We start from the raw sequence: 25,277 nt of genomic DNA on the forward strand, positions 1-25,277 counted from the left end.
TTTTCGAAGTTTTTGATATTAGAGCTTTGAGTCAACGAATTTGAATTTCTCAAAAACTTTGAAAGAAAATTTCACCATAACTATTTGTTTCTAAAGATCCTCTTCAGGTTAGTTAAATGAGACATATTGGGTTTTATCAATAAAACTGATTCCAACATTCTTCCCGTCCCTGTCAAACTTTAACAAAACAAAGTATAACAGAATCTGCTGCTGCACTTTTTCAAAAAGTTTAAGTAGACACAAAGTAAAAGGGAAGAAGGCTCTCTGGAAAGAGATAAAGCCACAAAATAATATTACTATTGGATACTTATAACAACAATCTTTCCCTATCATAAGCTTCTAAAATAACCACATACCTGTCAAGAACTGTTATTACTGTATCTTTTCTACATTCGTTCAAAACGAACAAAATGTCCACCGAAACAAGTCAAAATTCCACATTATAAGCTTGATAACAAATGTTCTAGACGGTAATTTTTTTCTTGGTACACATATTTTATACTCTAAAACTTGTAATTGTATTAACAAAACTTCTTTCGCCTTAAACAAACTACCCCAAATCAAAAAAAATTACTGGAGTTCGACGAAAACCACTTCCCGCTTCGACAGCCATCTTGAATTTGAACAGCGAAAGCTATGCCACTTCGTAACAGGTAGAGTACCTTTGCAAATTAATCATCATAAGCACTCGCCAGCAAAAATAGCCCTCTCGCCGAATTTCGGCGAGAAGCGGCATTTTGTGGGAAAAAGGGTTTACTTTTTTTGCTAGAGGATGAGCAGAAGCCTATTAGCCTCCGTCTCAGAACACGGTCAGAAAATTTTGCGGATAATTTCACAGCGAAAATGCATCCAGTGAAATGTGAGTAATGTATCATAGTTCAAGTCGACTGACATAATTATACACATAATACATGTTACAAGTTCTGCATACGGATTCTCAAGCTCGGCTATAATAAAACTATTACATGTTAGTAGCAGACCCGACTGACCAATGTTATGTAGCAGGTTGAAACATGAGTTTCTACTGGAAAGATGCAGTTTGTTTTCAAGTTAAATCTTCAAAATAAAACAAACTGTGTGGGTTTCTTTACTTCTAAACAACATACCAATAGTTTTGGAACACTCCATAATAAAGGAAGATGGCTCTTCTTGTGGATTGGCTTTCTGATATAAACACGATGTGACATGAAAGTGAAGAGACATGATTTGTTGGTTTTTGTTTGATTTGTTGACTCATATATATCTCATGGCAAATGGGATAGCAAATGACTTTTCATGTATTGCTTGGCTCTACATATGATACCTCTAACTTTGAACACCTCCAGAATGTTGAAAAAAGCATTTTACGAGATAAGTTTCAATCATAATTTTAATGGAAATTTTTAATCGACAGATTTGGCTTGGCCTCAGTTTTGTTTTGGTTAATGTTTGGTATCGTGATCATTAAAAGCAATGAAATGCCACACAGTCACTCTACACATGATGCCTCCAGCCATGATTGGTATCAGAATGTTGGAAAAAAACATTTTACGAGAAATTGTTGATAGAAATTATATTGACTTATTTTTACAATTTTGGCGGTGTGGGTTTAGTTGGTTGATAATGTTTACACTGTGGGATGGTTTTCAAAAAACTGTTATATTGATTGTTGTTTGTTGGAATTGATTACCAAAAAAAAAGAGAACCTTTTTTTGATAAATACTTTATTTTTTTCATGAATCGAAAAAACCGTGTGGATAGTATGTCTTGTAGTAACCAATGCAGTGTCTGTTTTCAAATTTTGAAAGCTCTATACCTACTGAATTGAAGCTCTGACTAGCTCGGAGCCATGTTTTTTTTCTTTGTTACTATTAAAGATAGATTTTTAAATTGTCGTAATGTAAATTTATGGTAAAGTTTTAGTTTTTGAGTTTAGTTCATCAGTAGTACATACAGTAGTATTTTTTCAGTAATCCTTTCTTGTAAATATATATTCGAATTTGTATTTTTTTAGGACTGATAAGTACATATTTTTAAACACCAAAACAAAGCAAACAACATGCCAGTTCTTTCTGGACAAATATATATGTATACTTTATTTTGTGCTTTGAGTTCTATTTTAATCAACCCTCTCAACTGCTGATCTTCCAACTATCATTTAGGAGTATAGAATGGGCTTCCATAGTACCATATTCTCTAAGTATTTTGTGCAAATTTTCAACAAAGAAGTAGACTTCTTGACTGTCCTTGTCCCTTATGTTAAAGTTGTTCTGATGGAGGACATTGCTATTTTTGGTAGCCTTCACATATCAATAAGGAGCTTTGGTGTAAATGTTTTTTCTGATGAAATCATACTAATCTGAAACTATTAGGCCTTTATGAACTTTCTAGAACAATAATCTTGCTCCAATCTTGAGAAACACTGGAAAAATAGGTTAGCATTCCCTGCCATAATTTCACAGGTTTCCTCTGCTTTCTGCTTGAAAACGCTGTCGTATAGCCGAAAACGAAAGTGAAACTGTGAAAACGTCCGCAAATTCGGGCCCAGTCCTCTTCCGAGACGGAGGCTAAAATAAATACGTAAAGTAGGTATACCCAGCTGGCACACAACGTTGTTTCAGCATTTATTTAACGTTCACAACGTCCATATAACGCTAGGCTAGAGGGTTATTTTAAAAAGCATGGTACCCCAATTGGGGTACTCATTGGGGTACCCATTTAATTTACTGACCAGAATTAAATCGTGTGAAAAAGAACAAGAGCCGCAAAGATGCGGATAAATATTTCCTTTACAAATGATAAAATAATTATTGATGTCCTCAAAAGATTTCAAAGTGCTTTATCTCAGATAACATCAAGCAACACAAGTCCCCAAGAATTTCAAAGTTCGTTTATGTAATTGCTAGTATTTGCAGGATTATTCCTAAGATGACGAAGGTTCAAACCTACGGATTACGGAGTATATCCAAGCTGAACTCGACTGAGAATATAACAATGCAGTAACCAAATTGGCTAGACAACCTTTAATTTTTGTTACTCTCGGGTACCTAATAGCCGCCCCCCTCCCCCGCTAATTTATTTTTCGAAGATTTTCCACCCAGAACATTCTTATTCCAACCCCCCCCCCCGCTTATTAATTTTGAGATTTTTTCCAACCCCCCCTTATTCCAATCCCCCCGGCTATTAGGTAACCGAGAATAGGAAGACTTTAGTTGGATTATAGTATTATACTAGCCGTCACCCGGCGTCGCACCTGCTGAGTAGAGTGTTGTGTTATTGAACACATCAAAAGGCCTTGGGATAGTGCATAATTGTATCATTTTATTTTAAGCGCTTATTGCCAGAAATATTAGCCAAAAAGGGGAAATATCTGAAATGAAAGAATGACAAAAAGGAAAAAAGTTGTCATGCCAGGCCAGGAAATCACTTGAAAAAATTGTCAATTGAGAACAAAGTTTTCTTCATTTTTTAAATGCATATGTGGAAGAAAATGTCAAGTTTTAAACGCACATTGAAGAAAATATATATTCATAACAAATGTTTTCCATCTTTTAAATGTACGTGTAAGAAATCTCCAAATTTATAAAGTTTTCCACGTTTTCAACGCGTATTGAAGAAAATAAATTCATAGCAAAAGTTTTCCATTGTTTAAATGCACATGTAAGAAATCTCCAAATTTATAACAAAAGTTTCAACCTTTTGTCTTTAAAACGCACGTGGAAAACAATCTACAAATTCACAACCAAAGTTTTCCACATTTTAAATGCACGGGGAAGAAAATCTCCAAATTCACAACAAAACTTTCCACGTTTAAAACGCACGTGGAAAAAATCTCCACGACCAAAGTTTTCCACATTATAAATGCATGGGGAAGAAAATCTCCAAGTACCAAGTTCAAGACAGTTCAAGACAATGATTCCAATTGTTTAATTCCATATTCAATACAATCAAAATTTTAAGAGTTAACATTCTTCATATTGGCCAAGGTGTTCCGGTTATATCAGCTTAAAAAGTTTGAAATTACAGTTCTGTGAACCGCAACAGAATTTTCCCCACAAAAAGAGTTTTCACCAACTGTCACTAACCAGTTAATTCATTGTTGTAGATAAAAACACCAAGGGAAATTCAATCATTAACCAGTCAATTTTGCTCCATGTTTAAATTTTTGGCTCAAAGCTAGCTAAATCATAGTTCATCACCAACCATATCGCCATCTGACCATTGCACATTGGGTGGTGCATACCGTGAGATTGGGTAACTTGCATCAGTGGAGGCTAACATGCATAGCCCTCAAATGAAAGACCTGGCTGGTCATTAAAATACAATTACGCAGATCCGCTTGCAGCTCTACTCTACCATTTTTGGTTTTGATTTAACTTTGTATTTTAATGACCAGCCAGGTCTTTCATTTGAGGGCTATGCATGTTAGCCTCCACTGATGCAAGTTACCCAATCTCACGGTACCATAAAAGTGAGTTCAAACTTTTTTGATGTCGCAAGTATTTTTTTTCAGATATAGCAAGGTCAGATTAATCCACAATATCACTTTAGGTAAATATACAGGCATGAAGTTAGCTTGTTGTGAAACATGAAAGTTGACAAGAAAATGTCCTGTTTTTCCAAGACCATTAAGATAAGAGATTGTATCTCTCACACCAAGAGTATGTAAACAAAACATCGAATCCAGCCAATCGTACAAAAAAACATGATCCAATTCAACTCATGAAAGCATTAAAACCAAAGAAAAATAGCGAAAGAGCAACATTTGTTGTCTATTTTTTGCCTCCATCTTCGTTATGACTGTTAAAAAGCAGTATGGTCCGATCAACAATACGCTTTCGAACCGGGCGACGTTTTCCGATTGGCAAGGAGAATAGACCACCGTACGCATATTTCCTACGACGTGTCTTGAAAAAATGACGTCTTCCGCCTCGAAAAAAGAACATCATACTGTTTTTACCGCCGGAGCTTGATTTAAAAAGAGACTCATGTACAAACTCACGAAATTGACCAAAACCGGCGTTAGACTTGAAGGAGAAGGAGAAGGAGAAGGAGAAGGAGAAGGAGAAGGAGAAGGAGAAAAATTACCGTTTTAACAAATATTTCCTTCTGGAAAGGAAATATTTAAATAAAATACGCTTTTAAAAATAAATGTAGAGTGATATAATTAATAACCCTAGGCTAGATGAACGTTGAAGCAACGTTCCAAGAAAATATTTTTTTATTCCACTGTAAAGAAGCTTACCAATATATTACGATTAAATTTTAGCTGGTGAACGACTTGAAGAGCTGCGAGGTCACAAATTATATATCAACAAGATTGTTTTAGTTCCAGGAGGAAATCAGGTATAATATAATTTCATGAAATTAATTATTTTCCTTGCGTGAAAAATCTTAAGCTAAAAGACTTAATTATTTGACGATGAATGGTGCGAGTTGGTGGACTTAGAAAAGACTGATACAGTTTTTTTAAGACTGTCTGTGTCTGTGAAAAACCAGAAGTTAAGACTGCTTAAAACTACAAAACAAAATGTCAGCCATAGGCAAACAATCATCCATATAAGTCAGCCATTTTGATTTTGCGGTTGTTTTTGTCCTTTGTTCTTCACAAAAAGGTGTTTTGATAACTCGACAACTTTATTACATATTGCTATTTATTACAGGCAGTGACGACAGGATTTGATGATCCTACGGGCCAGAGTATTCTTTGGGAATTACCAGAGACAAAAGAAATGAAGAAAGACTCTCCATCAAAGATCGTGGACGAAAAAGTGCTATGGTGTGGTTTCACATTCGATGGAAATCATTTCTTAACTATCAGCAATGATTTTTTAAAGTAAGACTAAAGGCCGGTCTCCACTTTCGCGCGAAATGGGCTACAGTTTTATTCTCAACCTTTTTTGTCTGAAGAAAAGATAACATCATAAAAAAGTTTCATGCGAACAGAAAAAAAATTGAAGAAGTTCTACTTTTTTCATCCGTTACGTCAATTTCGACCAATGGAATTGCTTCATTTTTCAACCGACTAATGACCTTACAAAAACGTCAAAAATTTTTTGCTCATCATGTCGCGCGAAAGTGGAGACCGGCCTTAAAGGGACATAAAAGTAGTAAAATGTAAACATTGCGCGAACCACGTGTCATTAAAGAGAACAATTAAGGGGGTAGTCATATGAGATTTTGAAAATTGGTGAAAAATTTATCAATTTCGGGATTTAGGGCTTTTTAGGATCCTTTATCCTTCCTGAACATACCCTGAAAATTTCAAGGCCGTAGCATAAATATCTGCCGATATATTGGATTTCTTATGAGCCCTGGTATACAATTTTCTCCTTAGCAACGGGAAATCGCATCCGTTGCTAGGGCCTCATTTCCGTATGGCTGCTCTAAACATAGCATGATGACATACCAAATGAAAGCTCTTTTTACGCCCTTTTTGGGCGTCTAAGTCAATACCGCCTTTTTTTCCCGGGATTTCTTAATATGACGTAATTAAAGATGGTAACCGAAGAAGTGGTATTTTCAAAAACATTCACATTTTGGAGGCAGTCAGCTGTGTTTTTGACATGGAAACTGAGCTTATGTATTGTTTTGGATTGAATTATGATATTATTGAATGTTTCATTTCATTTCTCACATCTGGGAAAGCTTTGGAAGCCTATAATTTGAGTGAAAGCAACAATTTGATTCTGCGAACTGATGTTTTCGAACGGTAAAACTTGTACACCGAAAAGAACTTTTCAAAGTGATGGACTATAGACTTTGAATAAAGTTTGAGGCAAGGAACCAAGCACATTCAATGATGTATCCATTATGAGTCTTAAATCCAGTGGAAATCTAGTCTTTGATGAATCATGGCACTCATGGCGCCAGAGGCGATCCTGGAAAATTGAGTAAAACTATGCATGATTGACGTTCAACCTGAAGACACGTTTCCCTAAGATCAACACTGAAATTCAACTGTAAATGATATAAACAGATTTGAGAGAGCACAAGGATAATATATTTTGTTGGCAATAGTTTTTTTGATGAGAAAATGCACTTTTATTGACTTAAAGCCATGTTTACGCGTTGTACGCCAGAGTTAACGCGAAATACTTGGAGATTCCCGGAGCACGTGGAAGGCCATTTTTTTCAAAAAACTTGGACTATTTTAGTATTTCCAGTACCTTTTCAACATTAAAAGTTATGTGTCAATCCATTTTGGTCAACCACATCAAAAATTTTGTAAAACGGTCTATGTATCGCAGAAAAATTTAGAAAAACCTCTATTTTCAACTTTCTGCGCCGTTTTCTCAAAACACGTTTTAGGGGGTTTTCGCGCACCTTGTCAGCCTTTTCTCAGGATTGAGAAAAGCTATTGACTTGAAATTTTCAGGGTAGTTTTCCATTATGGTAAGCCTCAGGATGAATGAAGCAGTTTTTCAAAAAAATCATTTTTTGACTTTTAAACTGAAAAAGTACAAATTTTAGGTTCCAGACCCCCTGGCTTGAAATTTGGAAAAAATTTTCCACTCATTCTGGAGACTTTCATAATACTAACCTTCACAAGAAAAAATTTTTTGAATAGCTTTATTAGCTTTTCTTAAAAGGTTGACACAATATTTTTATAGCTTTTACCCCCTGGACGATATTACCCCCGTCTTTGCTATTTTTAGAATTTTTTTTTAATTTTTCATATTCTTTATAGTTGTGCTACAATTGTGGAAAGTTTCATTGAAAAATATTTACTACTTCACAAGATATAACAAAAAGTTTAAAAAATGACATTTCAAATTTCTCATATGACTACCCCCTTAAAATCACGTGTCCAAAACAAACTTGTAAAACAATTGAACAATCAAAATTAGCCATATTTGGTTAGATTTTTTATTTTGACATGTGACATTTGTTTTGATTTTGTATCCGCTGCATACAGTTTGTTTACAAATTTCGCAAGTAATGTTATGTCCCTTTAAGAGTGAAAAAATATTGTCTCAGCATTAAACCATGAAATTATAAACGACTACATAGACGTCTATCTTCTATTGTGTCTTTGAAGCGAGCTTCGTTGCTGCCTGTATTTCAAATTTGTTATACAGCACCTGACCCCGAGAATGTAGGTAAAATTTGAATCAGACCTGAAAGATGTAGATTTGCATTTTAAAAGATATTAAATATTTTCAACGAAATTTTGAACTCCCAAAATCCTTTCCCAGGGGTTAGTTTCATTACTTTTGATAGATAGACCAATTTTTTTGGTCCTTGAAGTTGACTCCCATTTTCGTTATAGCCCCCAGAATGTAGGTTTGGTTTTATGGCTTTAAATCTAGTAATAGTAAAATGTTGATATTTTTTTAATTGGATTAATTTTAACAGCAAATTTTAGAAATGTTTTATGCGAAAACAATATTCTAAAGAGCATTTTGTTATTCTGAAAATTGGATTTTTTCACTTTTTAACCCCCAGAATGTAGGTGAAAAGATTCGGTTGTTGAGAATGGAATTTCGGTATTCATCGGAAATCATTGTTCTCTAAGTGAAATTCATACTTTAGAAATATACGCTGACAAAAAATTAACAAATATATTAATTTCATCGTACTACAAATGAGGAAAAGTAAAAGGAAGGACGAAAAGAAGAGACAAGAAAGTTGTTTTTATTTTGTAGGTTGAAAATTTTGTGTTGAAATATGTGAATAATGTAACAACACCCCTGCCTCACAGCCCGGGTGGAACTTTTTCCCACATCGGGTCCAAAAATTTCTACTTTAGTCCAAATTGGAATAGAAATTCTATTGCTCCAAACTTAGGCAAATTTTCTGATTGGGCTGGGGCCCCAACGGGTCTGGGACACGTCGTAAAAGCTCAAAATTTCAACATTAATCATCTCTCAGGTAGTACTTTCATGTTATAAAAGTACAACAAACAAGTTTTATATAATTTGACAGACTTTTTATGTCGGGTTATAAAGGCCCCCAAATTGTAGGTCAACTAACCCCAAAAGTTAGGTCAAACATTTTCGTCAAAATATCTAACTCAGAACAGTAAATATTGAAATGGACTATTTTCCCCATTTCCTTAGTTCATCAGAACTAAGAAAATACCCTATCATCATAACTTAATTCCAATAGATTTCGATTTAGAGAGGATTTATTTAAAAGATGTCTCAGTTCGGGTAATATCCAATCAACTTCCATTCAGATTTTCGTTGGAAAAAATTAATTCAAGTTAAAATTTTCTGTCCAGAAATAATCAGTAAGATGTAACAGTATGCTCTGAAACAAATTTTTATGAAGTTGAACTATCGTTAGGGCTACAATGCTAAAAAATGAGAAACCTACATTCTCGGGGTTTACTACATTCTCGGGGTCAGGTGCTGTATAAAAAGTCCAACAATATTCCGTCACAATGGGTGCTTTTTCACTGGGACTGTCTGGCGAAAATCAATTAGCTGAAACAAAGAAAATTGATAGGAAAACATTACTGACTCCCAAAACAGTTCTAAAAGCGTTTACGACCCTTTGAATTTGGAGTTAATTGCCGCATATGGTTGACAAAACTTAATTGAAAGTAATTATAAGTCAGTCGTTTTTTATGAACAGTTCTCCAACAGTGGCTGCGTTTAGACCAACTGGCATTTGTAATTTGGCATTTGCTCATGAGGGATTCGATTTTAATAGCTTTTCCATTGTATTTTCTGTCATGGCATTTAAGGAATCGTCTTTTTAGAGTCATTACTGAAAAGGTGATTCCCTCAAGTTCAACTTTGACAGATCAAACAATGAAAAGCATGGAATTTCTCAAAAACTGCAGTCATTAAGACTGAAACCTTTTGCCGTAGGGCTAGGCTATGGCAAATCTTGCAAATTTTACAATCTATAGAAAGAACTGAATAAAAAACGTGCAAATACTTTAAAAAATCAAAAATGTCATTTTTTTTCTTTGTTTTGGTTCGTTTGTTTGATTTGAAATGCCAGAAAAGGGGATTCCTTTGCTCAAAATGGCATTTCAAATGCCAACGAAATGCCAACACGCTGGCATCATTAGGCATTTGACAAACCGAACAATTGCGCGGAACAATAGAATTCAAAAGAATACTGCAAGCAATTACAAATGCCAGGCTGGTCTAAACGCAGCCAGTGGAGGCAGTTCTTCCATTCAGGGATATGTTATAGCGGAGCTGGATGAAGGACGAGAATTCCTTAGCGGATTGCTTCTTTGTCTTTTCTATTGTAAACTGTTGAAAATAGAAATCCATCTCTGTCCCCTTGAGTGTTCTGTTTTTATAAGAAAAATGAAGCAGACAAAGTATTCATGCAGTACGTTTGCACATATTTTGCTATGATGTTCCCGCTTTTCATTAAAATAATATTTGTAGAAGATACCCCAAAAGCTTCCTTGTAAATGAAATCTATTTTTATCAGCGTGTGTTATGAATTTGAGAAGCTTTCATGATTTCTCTTTAAAAATTTCGGATGTAAATATTTTGACAAATATTGTTTCAATTGACTTGAAATTTTTTCCATAATCAGACATACCGACTTGCTATCTGAAAATATCAGTTAGAAAGTGAGGCACCCCGCGGTGTAGCGCGGTATTTCAAATGAAAAAGTACTATTTATAATCTTAGAGAAGAAGCTTCTTATAACTTTACTAATGAAAACAATGTTTTTTCATTTTTTTGAATTGTCATTCACCAATGTTTTACAGACCCTCTTGATAATTAAAAGTTTTTAATCGTGAACGATAAATGCAGCAGCAGAATCATTGGCTAAGAGGAAATCCAAATTTCACGAGTTTGTAAATAAAAAAGTTAAATTTCATATCAAGTTTTAATGTCAGGGACAGAGATAGAACAAGGCTTTTTTAAATGTGCGTTATCCAGCTCCGCTATAACATATCCCTGTTCCATTTTATGCAAAAACCAAACCATTCCACTGCTGATAAATGTTGATGCTCTGAATGGATATTCAAGAAGGCGACGTTTAGGAATCCTCCTTATGCGGAAGGTAAGGAAAAGAAGAAACTCGTTTAGTCGGCGATTCCATAAATTCATTTTGAATGAGCTATATCATACATACAAGTGATGAGAGAGGTCGTCATATCCCTTCACAATGGTTGGTTTTTTAACTGAGACTGTCTGGCGAAAATCGATTAGCTGAAACAAAGCTAACAAAGCTAAACAAAAGCATTACTGACTCCCAAAACAGTTGTCAAAGCGTTTACAACCCTTTGAATTTGAAGAAAATTTTATTAAAAATCATCAACTCGCATACCAAGGGATTTAGAATTACAGCCTTCTAATGAACATTTTTTGTGACAAGATTCCTCGTCTTTTGTATCAAATCCATACAGATGAAAGTTTACTCTTCAACTTTATCGGGAAAGAAAACACTTTTCCCATATGATCAATTTTTTACAAAAGAATCCCACTGCACATTCTGCTACTTTTATGGCAACCAAATTATTTATGCTCCCTTTTTCGCTTAATTGGTCATTAAGCCAAAAGAGGTCTACCCCTCTCTTGGAGAACAAAAGGTTTAATGACTAATTTTCGACGTTAAATCTGGAATGTTAATATAAAGCGATCAAAATCTGATGTTAAACACGAATCTTCATTGTATATTTTTTACAACCCTTAGAAATTTATGAAAAGGACCGTTGATGAGAGCCACTTATCTATCTAGCGTAGTGAAAAAGCACCCAATTTTATCCAGACGATCTCAATCGAACGGAATCGACGATCGAACCAGTCGAACCAAATCGAACGCAATTATAATATTTTAATTACTTAGGTAAAATGATTGATAAAGGTGAACATTACTCGTAATTCACAAAACCTTATGTGACAAGGATCTTGTGTGACAAAATTCATCCAAAAAGACCCACTAGATCAAAAGTTAAGGGGTGGTACAGGAAAAGCCCCCCCCCACCCCTAGTTCCTAGAACCGCCACTAAAAGCCTAGGTTGAATAGGGTAAGGACACCCTGAACTTAAAAATTGGAACACTTTTAATAACTGGTCGTGTACATTTGGGAATCAATAAGTGTTTCGAAAAAAATTAATTTTCTTGACATTTTTTTTACAGGCTTTACGAGACGGCCACGCTAGAGCTGAAAATATCTAAAGAAAGATCGTATTATAGTGATAGTGACTCGCAATGCCTCATACACCCCGACGGGAAACACATATTCAGTTTTACTAGCGAAAAACATATTACTTGTTACAGCGTCAATGACTTAGAATTAGTCTCACAATTTGAAATCCTTCCACGTAAGTCTAATGATACTGATAGTGGCGAAGATAATGATGGGAATGGCGCTGACAATGGCGGCGATGACGGTGCTAATGGCGATACAAACAACAGCGAGGGCGGATGTAATAACGAAGATGGCGGTAAAATCAATGAGGATGTCGCTGATAATGGCGGGATTGGAGACAAGAACAACGGAGATGGCGGTAAAATCAATGATGATGTCGCTGATAATGGCGGGAATGAAGACAAAAACAACGGAGATGGCGGTAAAATAAATGATGACGTCGCTGATAATGGCGGGAACGGAGACAAAAACAACAGAGATGGCGGAGATGGCGGTGAGGAAACTGAAAATGTTGACGATGATGAAGAAGATGATGGGAGTATGGTTGATCTAAGATGCATGACTCTAGACGTTACTGGCAAGAAGTTAATGGTTGTTGCAGAGGATGGTAATACAGGAAATATTATTAAGGTAGATGTTTTTTTCTATATACATAATTTTTATATGCATATGCAGGCTCTGGTTTTGGTACGAATGTTATATGTATTCAAGTCTATTTCAAATTTGCTGGCAGTGTTTTTCAAACCTCAATAACTTTTGATAGAATTTGAATTAAGTAGCGATTTTGTGCTCGTTGAAAAGACAAACATGAGTGGAATATTGTAATCGTCGAACGAACGAACGAACGAACAAAAAACACTAACTTATAGGACCTCCCGGTAGGTCCAAAAATAAAGGAGTGAGAGTGTGTAAATAGATTTCGAGCGTACAGTACGTTAACCTTTTAGTAACCTGAAGATTTCTTTTACAATAGATGTTTGATGTGTCAGATTTGAAAGACTTTAAATTGGAACGAGAAATACCAGTTGAACTTGAAGAAGTTCAAGGTTGTCATTTGAATAAAGATGCTGATTTAGGCTGTATTTCTGAGCCTGACTGTAAGTATAACATAAAGAAATTATAAAATTGCCAATATTTATCTGGTGGTCGTTCTATCGAACTTTCTGAGAGGATAGTAATGAAAAATAAAATCTGTTCTCAGCTCACGGCAGTTTTAGGCTTCCGGCCGTTCAGACAGTGCCTGGATTTTCTGAATAGATTTTGTGTATTGCTTCGTAGATTTCGACTGGGTTTTTAGTTATTCCGTATTCCCTGGAAAAAACATCTACTCTTGACAATCGATCGGGTGTAGATATTTCAATAGAACAATAGATTGCTAAGACTATAGCTAAATAGTAGAATTCTCTTCCTCTTTTCTCAAGTTCCTGATGAAACACAGCTCCTGTTTTTTTATACCAGACTTGTTCTTTTTAAAGGTATTCAAGTCTACGATTTAACAAGTGGTGAGGGGAAATATCAAATTGACCGTGGAAAAGCTATTTGCAAATTCTTCTCGTCAAATAATTGTCTTTTATACGCTGACGGGAACAATCTCTACAAATACGATCCAGAATCAGAAAAAGATGTCTGTGAATACAAAGGTATAATTTTTCATCGGACTGATCAAAATGAGTGTTATCAAAAATAATCAAAGACAAATTTTTACCCAGAAGTAGACGCAGTCAGTGCTTTTTTTATCCGTTATTCATGATATGCACCATTGCAATGTCGTCCATGGACCCGCGCCATGGACCCAATAGAAAAGTAATCTCAGCGGATATATAAATAAACGGGAATCTTTGTAAACTCACTTTGGATACCACACTCTTATTTGTTGAAGGGATGATCAGATGGCTTGAGATATCTAGCATGTGGAATCATATCTATTGTCCTGAGCAAGACCTCAAAATATTTTTTGCCTAAATATTTCCCAAAGTTGAGATAATTAAATTACAATTTTTGGGCTTTTAGTAAGAAAACAATAGAATTTCAACGTAAGAAGCGTGTGTGAGCCCATTTTCAGAAAAAACAAAAACAGTTGGCGATTTTACTCAAAACCACAGAGGGTTTCTTCAGACAAAAAAACTCAAACCATCTGATTATCCTTTAAAAGTAAAATTTTTCACTTATTTCACTCTAGGTCACAGTAATTACCCGGTCGATGTTGTTTTTCTGAACGATGAAACTCAAATCATGACAGTTTCAAGGGATGGAACTCTGAGAATATTTGACATCGAAACAGGAGAAAATGTCTATGCCTTTTTCAACCATCGGGCGAATGAATACACATCTCTAGCCGCTCATCCATCTGGTAAAACCTTCTTAGCGGCAAATGAAAATTATTTGCTTTTTCTGTTGAAAACAGTTAATAATGTCGCAGTCAACTAAAGTTAAACATATATATTGATAATTTTTGGTATTTTAACGTGTTTTTTTTTTAGAATTGAAAGTTCGGGTGAGAATTGTAATTTCAGCACTTCACTTCCCAGCTGCCACACAACGTTGTTTCAACCTTCATCTAACGTTATATGGACGTTGTGAACGTTAGATAAACGTTGAAACAACGTTGTGTGCCGGCTGGGTTTATTCCATTGATATTTCGATTTCGAGGTTCAACGGCTTCTAGGCTATATTCTCAACTTTATTGCAACAATTTTGACCATTTGCATCTTGAGATCCTAAGGTCGTAAGTTCTAAGTCTCATGTTATTAAAACTCGTTACAATAACTCTACATTTCACGCTTAAAAATCATTCGTAGTGTTTAAAATTTTGCAGGGAATTCCCCTTTTTATCAAATACAGGCCCGGCGGAACAACCGTAAAAGTGGATGGTCTATAGGCTCAAGATGAGATAGAATTTGTCGGGGATTGGAGAAAAAAGTCTATTTAGCTCAAAAGCCTCCTCAGCCTCCCCGCTTCCAAACGAGCCTGTTATATTACGCACTTTATTGTAGCCAAAATGGCAGGAAATTTGACTTAAAATGTATATATATACGCATCCACAGTTATTGTTTAATAAGCACTTTTGGTACGATAATGTAACCTGTAAATATACACAACTAAAATTTGTTTCAACAACTGTTCAGATTTTTCATATAATACGAAAATTGAATGACCTTTTTAGTCACAATCTGGAAGTTCAAACCACTTCAACAAAACACTTAAACGTTACTTTTAAGGGGGGGTTTTAAGGGGTACTCAATACCGAATTACCGGCATTTTTTTCCCAAAATACCGGAATACCGGACAAAATAAACTTCAAACACCGTCACCGACAATTGTTAGAATTTATGTTATGTCTAATTCGTAAGGAAAGGCATTTCAACTGCAAGAATTGTTGACAAAAAAGAAGCAAGGGACACCCTGTTGAAACTTTCATTTTTCAACTGCTGTTATCTTCATTAGATGAACGATCTAATTTCGACGTACAAATAGCATAAAGGAAGCGAAGTTTAGTGACTAAGGAGGCGCAACCGTGGTTTGTGCCGGCAGGAGAAAATTTCGATATTTACACTTTTTTATTTGACTAAGAGCACTATGTTTTAGACTGTTCTACTATATAACAGAGTGCATCGAGAGCTTCTTTTCACGGAAATGTTGAAATTCTCATTTGAGTTCATATCTATCTCATCACCTTCCTTTGGGGAGAAAGGCCATTTGCGTGGTTGATTTATCAATACTGAGGAAGCGAATCGAAAAAAAGCCACTTGCACTACGGAAATATTTTATGAAAATAACGCGAGCGAAGCGAGTGCGAAAAAATTTAGCTAATCCAAAAAAAAAAAAAAAAACGTTTTGCAATGTAAAAAAAGAAAACTTGCAAAAATTATTTTTTTTCTATTAAAATACTCATTTTTTTGGCCTAAAACCACTCAAAAAGGCTGAAAAACACCAACAAATCACATTTCCAATATTTTGTTAATATCCTTGTTTAATTACAATTTGTCCTTTCCATTATTATTTACTTATTTTCTACTATATCTGAATTGGTTGTCTAATCTAAGGTCTCAAATAAAAGTCTCCCCCGTTTATTATTTTAAGGACCCGCCATTTATTTATTTTTCTGAAATATTTTCAGCTATCAAAAGCGGTCTTTGAGCCCACTTTTTTATTCGGCCGCCCCTACTATTCGGAACCTTAGAGTAGTATGCTAGAATATCAAAGGACCATCATAAGAAAGGTTCATAAAGTACATAAGACTAGACTGGAGAATATCTTAAAGGTTTTCTTTTTACATAAGTGTTCCCGTTTCATATCAGATACATATTTCATTTCAGGACAGTATTGTTCCATTATGCTGATAGAAGCAAAAAATGTTTTTTTCCCTCTTTTTGACCAATCTTGCTCCACATCTTTGTCAATCCAATGTGAAAAAGCTTGTGAATTGAAATTGATGAGTAAGCAAACGATATCACTCTTATTTAAAAACAGAACCTTTTAATGACCCTTTTCCAAATAATAAAGAAATGTCTGAATAAAATAATATCCGTGATGCAAGGAACGTTATGGGTGAAAAAGAAGAAGATGAAGGAAAAAGAAGCGAATCGACACTTTTATAATAAACATAAGAACAATGGAAGATGACATTTTTAATATTTCTGTTGAACAAATTTAATGAGTTCCTTGCTGTTGCAAGTTAAATGCTTCCTTAATTACTATTGCTGCTTTTACATACATCCGACCTAATCCAAAAGAATTGTCAATTCTTAGCTGTTTTTACTTATAAGAATATTAGGCAGACTAAAGCTGACTATAGCGACTCAAAAGCTCAGGAGACTTTTTAGCTAATAAAGGGCCCTCTCTCAAGCGATAGATTTATCAAGGTCTGAGTATAAAGCGTGATAAGCTGGTTCATTTAGCAGATGACCGAGAAAAGAATTTGGCGATAGAAGAATATATTTTTGGCCAAATAATTTTATCAAATTAAGCATAAAAGCCGTTTAGGCTTGGAATAGTACGAATCGGGGAGTCCATGAATCAAATTTGGCATGAATTTTAATTTTGCACATAGTGACAAAATTACTTTTGGCGGGACGTTAATTTGGTGCATTTTCACTAAAACCGCAAATTCCGCCCAAAATTCTTTACTTTACAAAGGCTATGTCAAAAATATTGAGTACCTGATATAATGTTAATATTGGAAGTGTGTCTACAATGTGTGCTTATAAAATAGATCATTTCATTTCCTTTATAAAGTGGCTTTTTGATTTTATTATAAGAAACGTAAATACAATTTTAATAAAAATTTTGTACCACTTGAAATTTGTTGAATTATGTATTTGAGTTAAAATGTTAAAAGCTACTAAAAGGGGTTAATGATTAGTTAGTTTTCGTAAAACTATTTTTCCTTTCTAGGACTCGCATTGTTCATAATGCTAACAATTATGTTTTCCTGAAACTATTATGCTTATAACATCAACAAATCATAGGTATTACAAATAGATAATTATGTAAAACACCATTATACGTCATCAGAAATCAACTCATTTGTTTTAGAAGATAGGCAGACGTTTTCCTTATAAGAGCATCCAAATTTTTTTATTTTAACTTACTTTTGGAGTTTTAACTCTAAAAAAAGTTCTTAATGTATTCCTATTTTCAGCATACTTTGTTTAGTTTGCTGAGGTTGGGTGTTTGGAGTCTACAAAGCCTTAAAATCTTCTTAACTTGTTCATAATAATTTGATATCGAAGCCTTATGTTCTTATATAGTTTGTTCTTATAAAAAACGTGTAGAATATTATTTTCTTATATTGATGTTTTGTTTGTATCTCTGCAATGCTAATTTGGTTAAAACGAATATACAGTGCAATTTAGTAATTATTCTCTTGCCATGACAATTACACAGAATTGAAATTAGCTATGCATTTTTGTTTTCTTTTTTATTCAAACAGTCATTATTCGAAACGTTTTCTGGATATTTCATTTTCAATTTTGAGATATTGAAGATTATGAAAAAAAGAAGTTGAATCGGTGACGGTTTCGACGGGCTTGGGATTTTTGCAAAGACGATTGTTTCATCTTTTTATCTTTGGCAGTTGAAAAATTTGATATTTTTTCATTAGAGGAAGACTTCCTGCAAAAAATTAGAAAATAAATTACTTGGCAGACACTGAACTATATTATATTTCACTGACGGTGTCTTTTTTATGGATATTTCTTGGAATGTGAAACTGTTTGACGGGTTTGGTATCATATTTAACAACAAGAAGATAAATTGTTTGTTTTTATAGCCATTATATATCAATAACAATTTTCTGAGTGGGTGTTAGGTAATAAGTTAAAGCAATTAGACACGAATTACACGAATATTACTAGTCATTTTATTAACACGAATTGAAAAATTTCTTTAAAAAACCCCTTAATTAAAACCAGCCGTGTTATTAAAACCAATTCGTGTTATTTTTTTGCGTGTTAATTTCAAGGCCGTTGATACTTGCCTAGTAATATTCGTGTAATAAGGTAGTTAGCACATTCTAGTGGTGTAAATCAGCTTTTTATTTTTTCGTTAAAACTCACTGGAAGATGGAAAAAGATAACGTTATCACTGTGGCAAAGACCCACTAGAAAATCTAGCCGAAATTTCGTCCCCGGTTGGAAAAATACCCTACAATTTCAGCCCCACTCTGGGAAATTGACTTTAATTCCCTCCCTATTGGATGTAAAAATTGCACTCCAAAACCATTCCCACTTACTTTTTTTAAGTTTGGAACAAGAAACTTTCTATCCCCATTGGGTTCTATAAAAACCTTTATCCGTGCTGGTGAAGAAAAGTTCCTCCAGGGCTGCGAGACAGTGGTGTGCTATCTCAATTATCCCTGTTCTGGCCCATTGCTATTTATTATAACTACTGTATTTCTTTGATTCGAATCCTGAATTTTCATAAGAACTCGAATCTGTCATACCATCGCCATCTAAGGCAAAATGTATATCTCGTGATCCAAGCCACGATAAACTTCCAATATAAATATCACCGGGTTGATAAACTTAATTAGATTAATCTTGCCAAAAAGTCTTGATCTTTTACTTCCTACAATCATGGTCGAGATATATTGACATTTTGGTGTATTTTAACGTTTTTTAGAATTTAAAGTTCGGGCGAGCACTTCAACTTTCTTTCATTGAATATTTCGCTTTTGGAGGGGCTGGCTTCTAGGCTATATTCCAAGCCTTAATGAAGCAAATTTGAGCTTTTAAATACTGAGATCCTGAGGTCCTAAGTCTCATGTTTAAACACAGCATTTTCTCAAATATTTTGTCCATGATTGTAGAACCTAGCCTGTTAGACGAAAACCGCTTTTTTATCGCTAGAATAAAATTCTACAATGCGGGAAAATCTGAATGAAATTACTATTCATTGGATTGTATTTAATTACTGGCGACTATTAAGAAAAAGGTTAATTGGTTACTGGTAGGCATTGCGTAATTGAAAGGAATTCAATTAGTAGAGAATGACTGGCAAATGACAGGTATGTGCGGGTGGGACCTTACAAAACCAACCCTTACATTGAAAAAGTGCCTCTTAAAGAAACTTTTTTGAAAATATTTCTTCGATTTTTGAATAGTTTTCTATTCTAAGAGAAACTTTTCAAATTTTTAACCCTTAGAAAGAATTTGGAAGGTGAAAAATCCGACCCTATCGTCCGCACATACCCAGCACCCACTTGCTTAAGTACCCCCATCCCCGGGCTGGAAAACTGTTTCAACGGTCATCTAATTTTTTTTGTTGTTATTATTTGATGATATCACGTGCTTACTAAGGTTGGTGGACTCACTGTGTAGCTCATGTAAAAAAGTTTTACCCTATGGGCACGCAACGTCTTATGGACATTCAATGGACGGCTTTAAGACCTTTGGACGTCCTAGAAACGTACATTAGACGTCCAAAAGACGTTTGTGCCCATTGAAAAGGAGAGTAAGCAAACGAAAAGCAGCCTTCTCATACCGTATGGAAATTTCAGTATAGCTCTAAAATATGCTGGAAAATTAAATTCAGCCCCTGGAAATTCAACAAAAACGCCCCGTTCAATCCTGAAAAATGGAATAATATATGCCTGGTAATCTTGGAGAGCACAAGCTCAAATCAAACTCCCTGAAAAAGTCTGATTACTTAGAATTCTGGAAAAATGGAAAATTCTTCTCGGAATTTTATACAACTCTTTACTTTGGATATGAAATTGAAAGGTCATTTGTTAAACAGGAGCGTTAAGTTTTTTCAATGTCTGAATTTTGTATCTTTTTTTTCCATCTCGTGTCTGACTCCACCACAGGAAACGGTTTGTGGTTATAAGGGAAGGGTCAAAATAATAATATAACACTCTTATGAAATAATAAACCTAAAATTTTCCTTGTTTTGACCAAAAATGTAGGTTTTAAATGTAGATCCTTTGTTGGTTATCCTTTTACGTATATTTTCAAGAATAAAGTTATGTTTTTAGACGTCAAATGATATCTGATCAACAATTTTTGATATTTATATGAGGAAAGGGTCAAAGAAATTTCAGATGTTAAAAGATTTTGATCTGGTTTAGGCTCAATGAAAATAAATGTGACATGGGAGAGGGGTATATAGAATTGAAAAATTAAAGAAAATTGTAAATGTTATCTATCACCATGGCTCTATCAAAGTGTCAAGATAAATTTATTCAGAACTAAAGTCAAATTAGCCAATTAGCAAGGAGTTGCAGGCAAAACTCGTTAGGAGTCCCAAAAGCGGGAAAGGTTTTTTTTTTTAAACTCCGATCAAAGATTTTGCTTGTCCGGGATTGAGAAACTTGGTCCAGGGAATATAAAGGTCAGTGGTTCCGAGGGATAAATCACGAGAGAAAAGTTTACGAGACCGAAAGATGTTTTGGAAGTTATGGGATTTTTTGGGATCTTAAAAATTTTTTTTAAGAGAATTACGAGTAATTTATCCATTCGGTCTGTTTACAGCTCCAAAATTCTAGTAAATTCATTAAATTACAGTAAATGCCGAGTGACGATAAAGCTTTAGGGTTACCGAGTATCATTTTATGAATTTATCGGTTTTTGGGGGAAAAATATTGTAACAGGGACTAGTTTTAGGCCTATAAATCCGTTTTTCTTATAATTAATAAGTTCTTACAGTAAAATCTTAAACTGAATATCCCAAATAGCTTCTCTCAGCTGATTAAGCCTTACTTTCCTCGCATACAAGCGTTGGTATATTCTTTGCAGCTCCAGGTATCCAGGAGTGCCGAAGCATAGAAGTCAATCAATAGCTTGTTGTTTATATATATAATCAGGCCGTTATTCTTGATTTCTAGGACCTCGTTATTCAGAGTTGTTTATATTTTAAATATGACAAAAATTCTGAACTCGAAAAATATATCCCATATTGTACTCTGCACCGTGCAATAACTATTACATATTCCTATTTTAGAATGTATTCCATATTCAAGCTTTCAGAAGTTTTGCAGCAGAAGGGAAGAGTTGTTTTTTTTTCAAAAAAATATCAAATAAAAAATAAAAAATTAATAATAAAAATAACCACTTTATCTTTTATTTTTAGAATTATACAAAGTTCTAAAAAAGAAGAAATAAATAAAATTCAAAACCTCACAATCACATTGCTAAGTTCAGTGGTCAAAGCATATGTGTGACATTGGTTTAGGGTGATATTTTTGGACCAAAAAAACTGAAAGAGAAAACACACGAGTGCAAAACATAGCTGCTACACTTTCACTACATGCTGGATTGACTAAAGGTACACAACTTAAGGGAAACATTTAAGCAAACTATAAGCAAAACACTTTACAGAAACGCACAACAAAACTTAAAAATCATAAAATCGTCATGTTGTGAATTTTAAAGACCGGAATCGCGACGCAGTCACTAACTCATAGACAATTCATATTGAGAGCACCATGTCATCGGAGCAGTTCTTATCACCAGAGATGATGAGTCATCAGGATCCTTTACCAACTGATCTAAACGAGACAAACGAGACACTCCATCAACTAACCTTTATCACCAGATACGAAAATATACATTGCACTCTTACTGACGTATTAGAATCGTACGTCATTCCGTCAATCGGTGCCGTCATCGTCATTTTTAACGTCGTAGTTATTTATTACATGTTGAGATATCGACGTTGCCGACAGCATAACCCGATTGCTACCGTATATATGATAAACATGGTTATCGGCGACTTATTTGTCGGTCTTGTTATCATTCTCGTGAAATCTACCGACTACGCTTTCGAATCCCGACAACACGAATTCTCATACGACAAATATATGTTATTTAGAGATTGCATCATTCGTTTATCGCTTTTCATCTCCGTGTTGAATCTTATACCACTGACTTTAGATCGTGTATGGGCTGTTAAGTATCCGATTTCACACCGACAGAGTAAAAAGACGATTGCTATTAAAATTTGTATCGCTGTATGGTTTCTTGCTATTTTATTTATCGCGATCATGTATTTATTCCATTTTACGAGGAATCTTGATCACTTTGCTTTAAACAGACTGATTTTCCCGCTCGCTACTTTCCCGACAACTCTCGTATTCATCGTTTGCTATATCGTTATTTTTCGGGAACTACGACGAAGTCGTCAGTACCGAGAACGCTCGGGATCCCGAAGTGCGAACATGATGCATGTAACGAGTCAGTTAAGTGTTGAATCAAGATCAAGCAGTATCATCAGTCTCGGTAAATTTGATGAAAAGCGAGGAGAGGTACGGAAATCTTTATTACAGTAAACCATAGGATAGGAGGAACGAGCAATAGCGTAGACAGGAAGGGCGCAAAATTTGTGTAGGAGAGCAAATTTTGTGGAAACTGATTATCTATTCATAATGTAAAAATATAATTAGAGTGTCATAAAAATCTGCTCTCCTACTCAAATTTTGCGCCCCACCTGTCTACGCTACTGAATGAGTATACTCTAACCCCTGACCTAAGTGGCTCGGTTACCTAACAAAATCTACAAGGGGGACTATGAAAATAGTAAAATTTCATCAGTTTGACTTTGCAAAAAACGTTTACCTCGATCTTCGCCGGGAGGGGGGATAAATCTCCAGCGTGTTCATTTATCACCCCATCGGGCCTTAAAATTAGGTCCTTTTGACAACTTTTTTCACCGAGTTATCCACCGGGCTGGATATGACCGGGTTACTGACACAAGGGAGAATTCGTATCTCTTCTTTATGTTACGAAATTAGGTTGCACAGTGGACCTTATCATTTTAGGGTCTTTTATATTGGCTGAAAATTTAAAGAAATAATCCAAATTTTCCACCATTTATTTTTTCAGGTCAAATTCGTACAACTTGCTGTCAAAACTGTTGTCATATTCATTTTATGTTGGTTTCCCATAGCAACGTGCGGTATGGCAAACTGTAATTATAAACTCGAATCTATATTTATGATACTCGGCTTTGCAAACGCCGCTGTTACGCCATTAATCTATTACACGCATTTACGGCAAGCGTTGGGCCGCCGTATACGAAGATTAACGTCTCGACGGCAACCGTCAGCTGCACCGCTAGCGTTGAGTAAATCCGTTTGTACGGTAATCGGACGAATTGACCGACAAGTGGAGGATACACCGACAAGCGTACGGAAAGGGAATTGTAGTATTATAGCAGCATCCGAGAATAACAGACTGGTTGTTGCTAGATCATATTAACGAATTTCCCGGTCGATATTTGGATGACACTATAGAGCAACATAATGGCTGTTGTTTGGTCGTTGTAAGAAATTCTATGTTTGGATTGTTGGAATGGGTCCCGGTGAAAACAAAATACGAAAGACAATTCTCCGATAAAAATAAATTCTCAAATTCAAACTGGGCGTTACAGGAGGGCCTTGCCCTTCATGACCCATGTCGGATATGTTCGTCATCGGTCTTGAAAATATTAAATAAATTGAATAAATTTTTAATTTGATATGTTATTATTTTTATTATATTTCATTTATCAAATGAAATTTTTTAATTAATTTATTGATCAAGGAAGATATTATTAATGACAATGGAAAAGCGAAAATATTGCTTCAAATAATATTGTACTTTTATCGTCAACATGAAACAAATATGAGCAATCTGATTGGTTAAAAACGTGTGAATAAATGCTGTATTTCATATTGTATCGTACAAATACAAGGCCGCGTTCAAAAAGGGGTCTGGTACACACTTCTACTCGTACCCCCATCGTAATCCCCATCGAGTTTCAGTCCGATATTTTTATCCCCACCCACTGGCTGAAAAAATCCTACCGGGTCTGTGAGAAGGGGGTTTGTAAATGTTATGCTAGGTATTTGGAAATCTTGAAGGGAGCTTTTAAGGGTCTTTAGTGAAAACTTATTTTGGCGAATAAATAAATGACATAATAAATCCGTCAAATTAAGCCTAAGAAAGGCTTTTTGGTAAAATTAGGGTTTAATTTAAACACCCCTGTGTCACAGACCCGCTGGAAAATCTGGCAAATATTTTCCCCGGTAGGAAAACACCCTGGGATTTCAGCCTTACTGGGAAATTAACTTTGATTTCATCCCCACTCGAAATTAAATGTTTAAAGATTGCACTCCAAAACCATCCCAACTGGATTTTTTAACCTTTGAACAATAGAACTTCTATCCCTTTTTGAATTTCAATAGGAACTTTTATCCCCATTGAGGAAAAAAAGTTCCACCAGGGCCGTGAGACAGGGGTATATTTAAAAAGTTTGGCGGTTTAGATACTTATTTTGGCGACGCAAGAATTATTTCAACTTTGGTGAAAACTAATTTTGGCGAGAACTAATGGTTATCGCCAAACTTAGCTCCCTTAAGGTATAGAAAAGAAAAGTTCTGCGAGTGTTAGTTTATTTTGGAAAGGTCGAAGATTTCTGTCTAGGCCTTGGGGTTTTAAAAGGGGGCCTTTTAAACTTAATGGATAAGATATAAAAGAGAATCTCGTAAAATGTCGTAAAAAACAGTTGATTACTTTTTTGTTTGTCATTTTGCAAAGGTTGATCTAAAAGAAAGTAGGCAGATCCAATAAAAGAGATGTGACTGTCTTGTCCTGTATTCCTATCAAGGAAAAATCTATTCACAATAACAGTGATATCAGTGCAATACAAACCAAACAGAAAATAAATAAAAAACAATATATATTAATTATAAAAAATGCTACAAATATATCTACCGGGTGACCCACGAAAAAGTTCGG

At 34.9% G+C, this 25,277-nt stretch overlaps 2 protein-coding genes across 2 annotated transcripts in view; both read left to right on the forward strand.

Annotated features, from left to right (window-relative positions):
• LOC136817579 (telomerase protein component 1-like) overlaps window positions 1–14,567 on the forward strand; it is a 35,171-nt gene extending 20,604 nt beyond the window's left edge. Inside the window, exons 14-19 of the mRNA XM_067073903.1 lie at window positions 5,249–5,325; window positions 5,643–5,815; window positions 12,048–12,690; window positions 13,034–13,157; window positions 13,536–13,700; window positions 14,240–14,567. Coding sequence (XP_066930004.1) covers window positions 5,249–5,325; window positions 5,643–5,815; window positions 12,048–12,690; window positions 13,034–13,157; window positions 13,536–13,700; window positions 14,240–14,487 — 1,430 coding nt within the window. The 3' untranslated portion in view covers window positions 14,488–14,567. The remainder of the gene's footprint in view (window positions 1–5,248; window positions 5,326–5,642; window positions 5,816–12,047; window positions 12,691–13,033; window positions 13,158–13,535; window positions 13,701–14,239) is intronic.
• Window positions 14,568–21,628: 7,061 nt separating this feature from the next.
• Window positions 21,629–24,103, forward strand: LOC136817580 (somatostatin receptor type 1-like). The gene is made up of 2 exons (XM_067073904.1): window positions 21,629–22,804; window positions 23,382–24,103. The coding sequence occupies exons 1-2, from the start codon at window positions 21,986–21,988 to the stop codon at window positions 23,754–23,756; spliced, it is 1,194 nt and encodes a 397-aa protein (XP_066930005.1). The 5' UTR covers window positions 21,629–21,985; the 3' UTR covers window positions 23,757–24,103.
• Window positions 24,104–25,277: the final 1,174 nt, after the last annotated feature.

This window comes from Clytia hemisphaerica, unplaced genomic scaffold (assembly GCF_902728285.1).
Source record: "Clytia hemisphaerica strain Z4C2 unplaced genomic scaffold, Clytia hemisphaerica genome assembly, whole genome shotgun sequence".
NCBI lineage: Eukaryota > Metazoa > Cnidaria > Hydrozoa > Leptothecata > Clytiidae > Clytia > Clytia hemisphaerica.

What these genes read in the sequence shown, in the direction of transcription:
- LOC136817580 (XM_067073904.1), top strand. Translation starts at nt 21,986, where the DNA reads ATGTCATCGGAGCAGTTCTTATCACCAGAGATGATGAGTCATCAGGAT. An exon ending in TTGATGAAAAGCGAGGAGAG is followed by an intron (nt 22,805 to 23,381) that starts GTACGGAAATCT and finishes TTATTTTTTCAG; the next exon opens with GTCAAATTCGTACAACTTGC.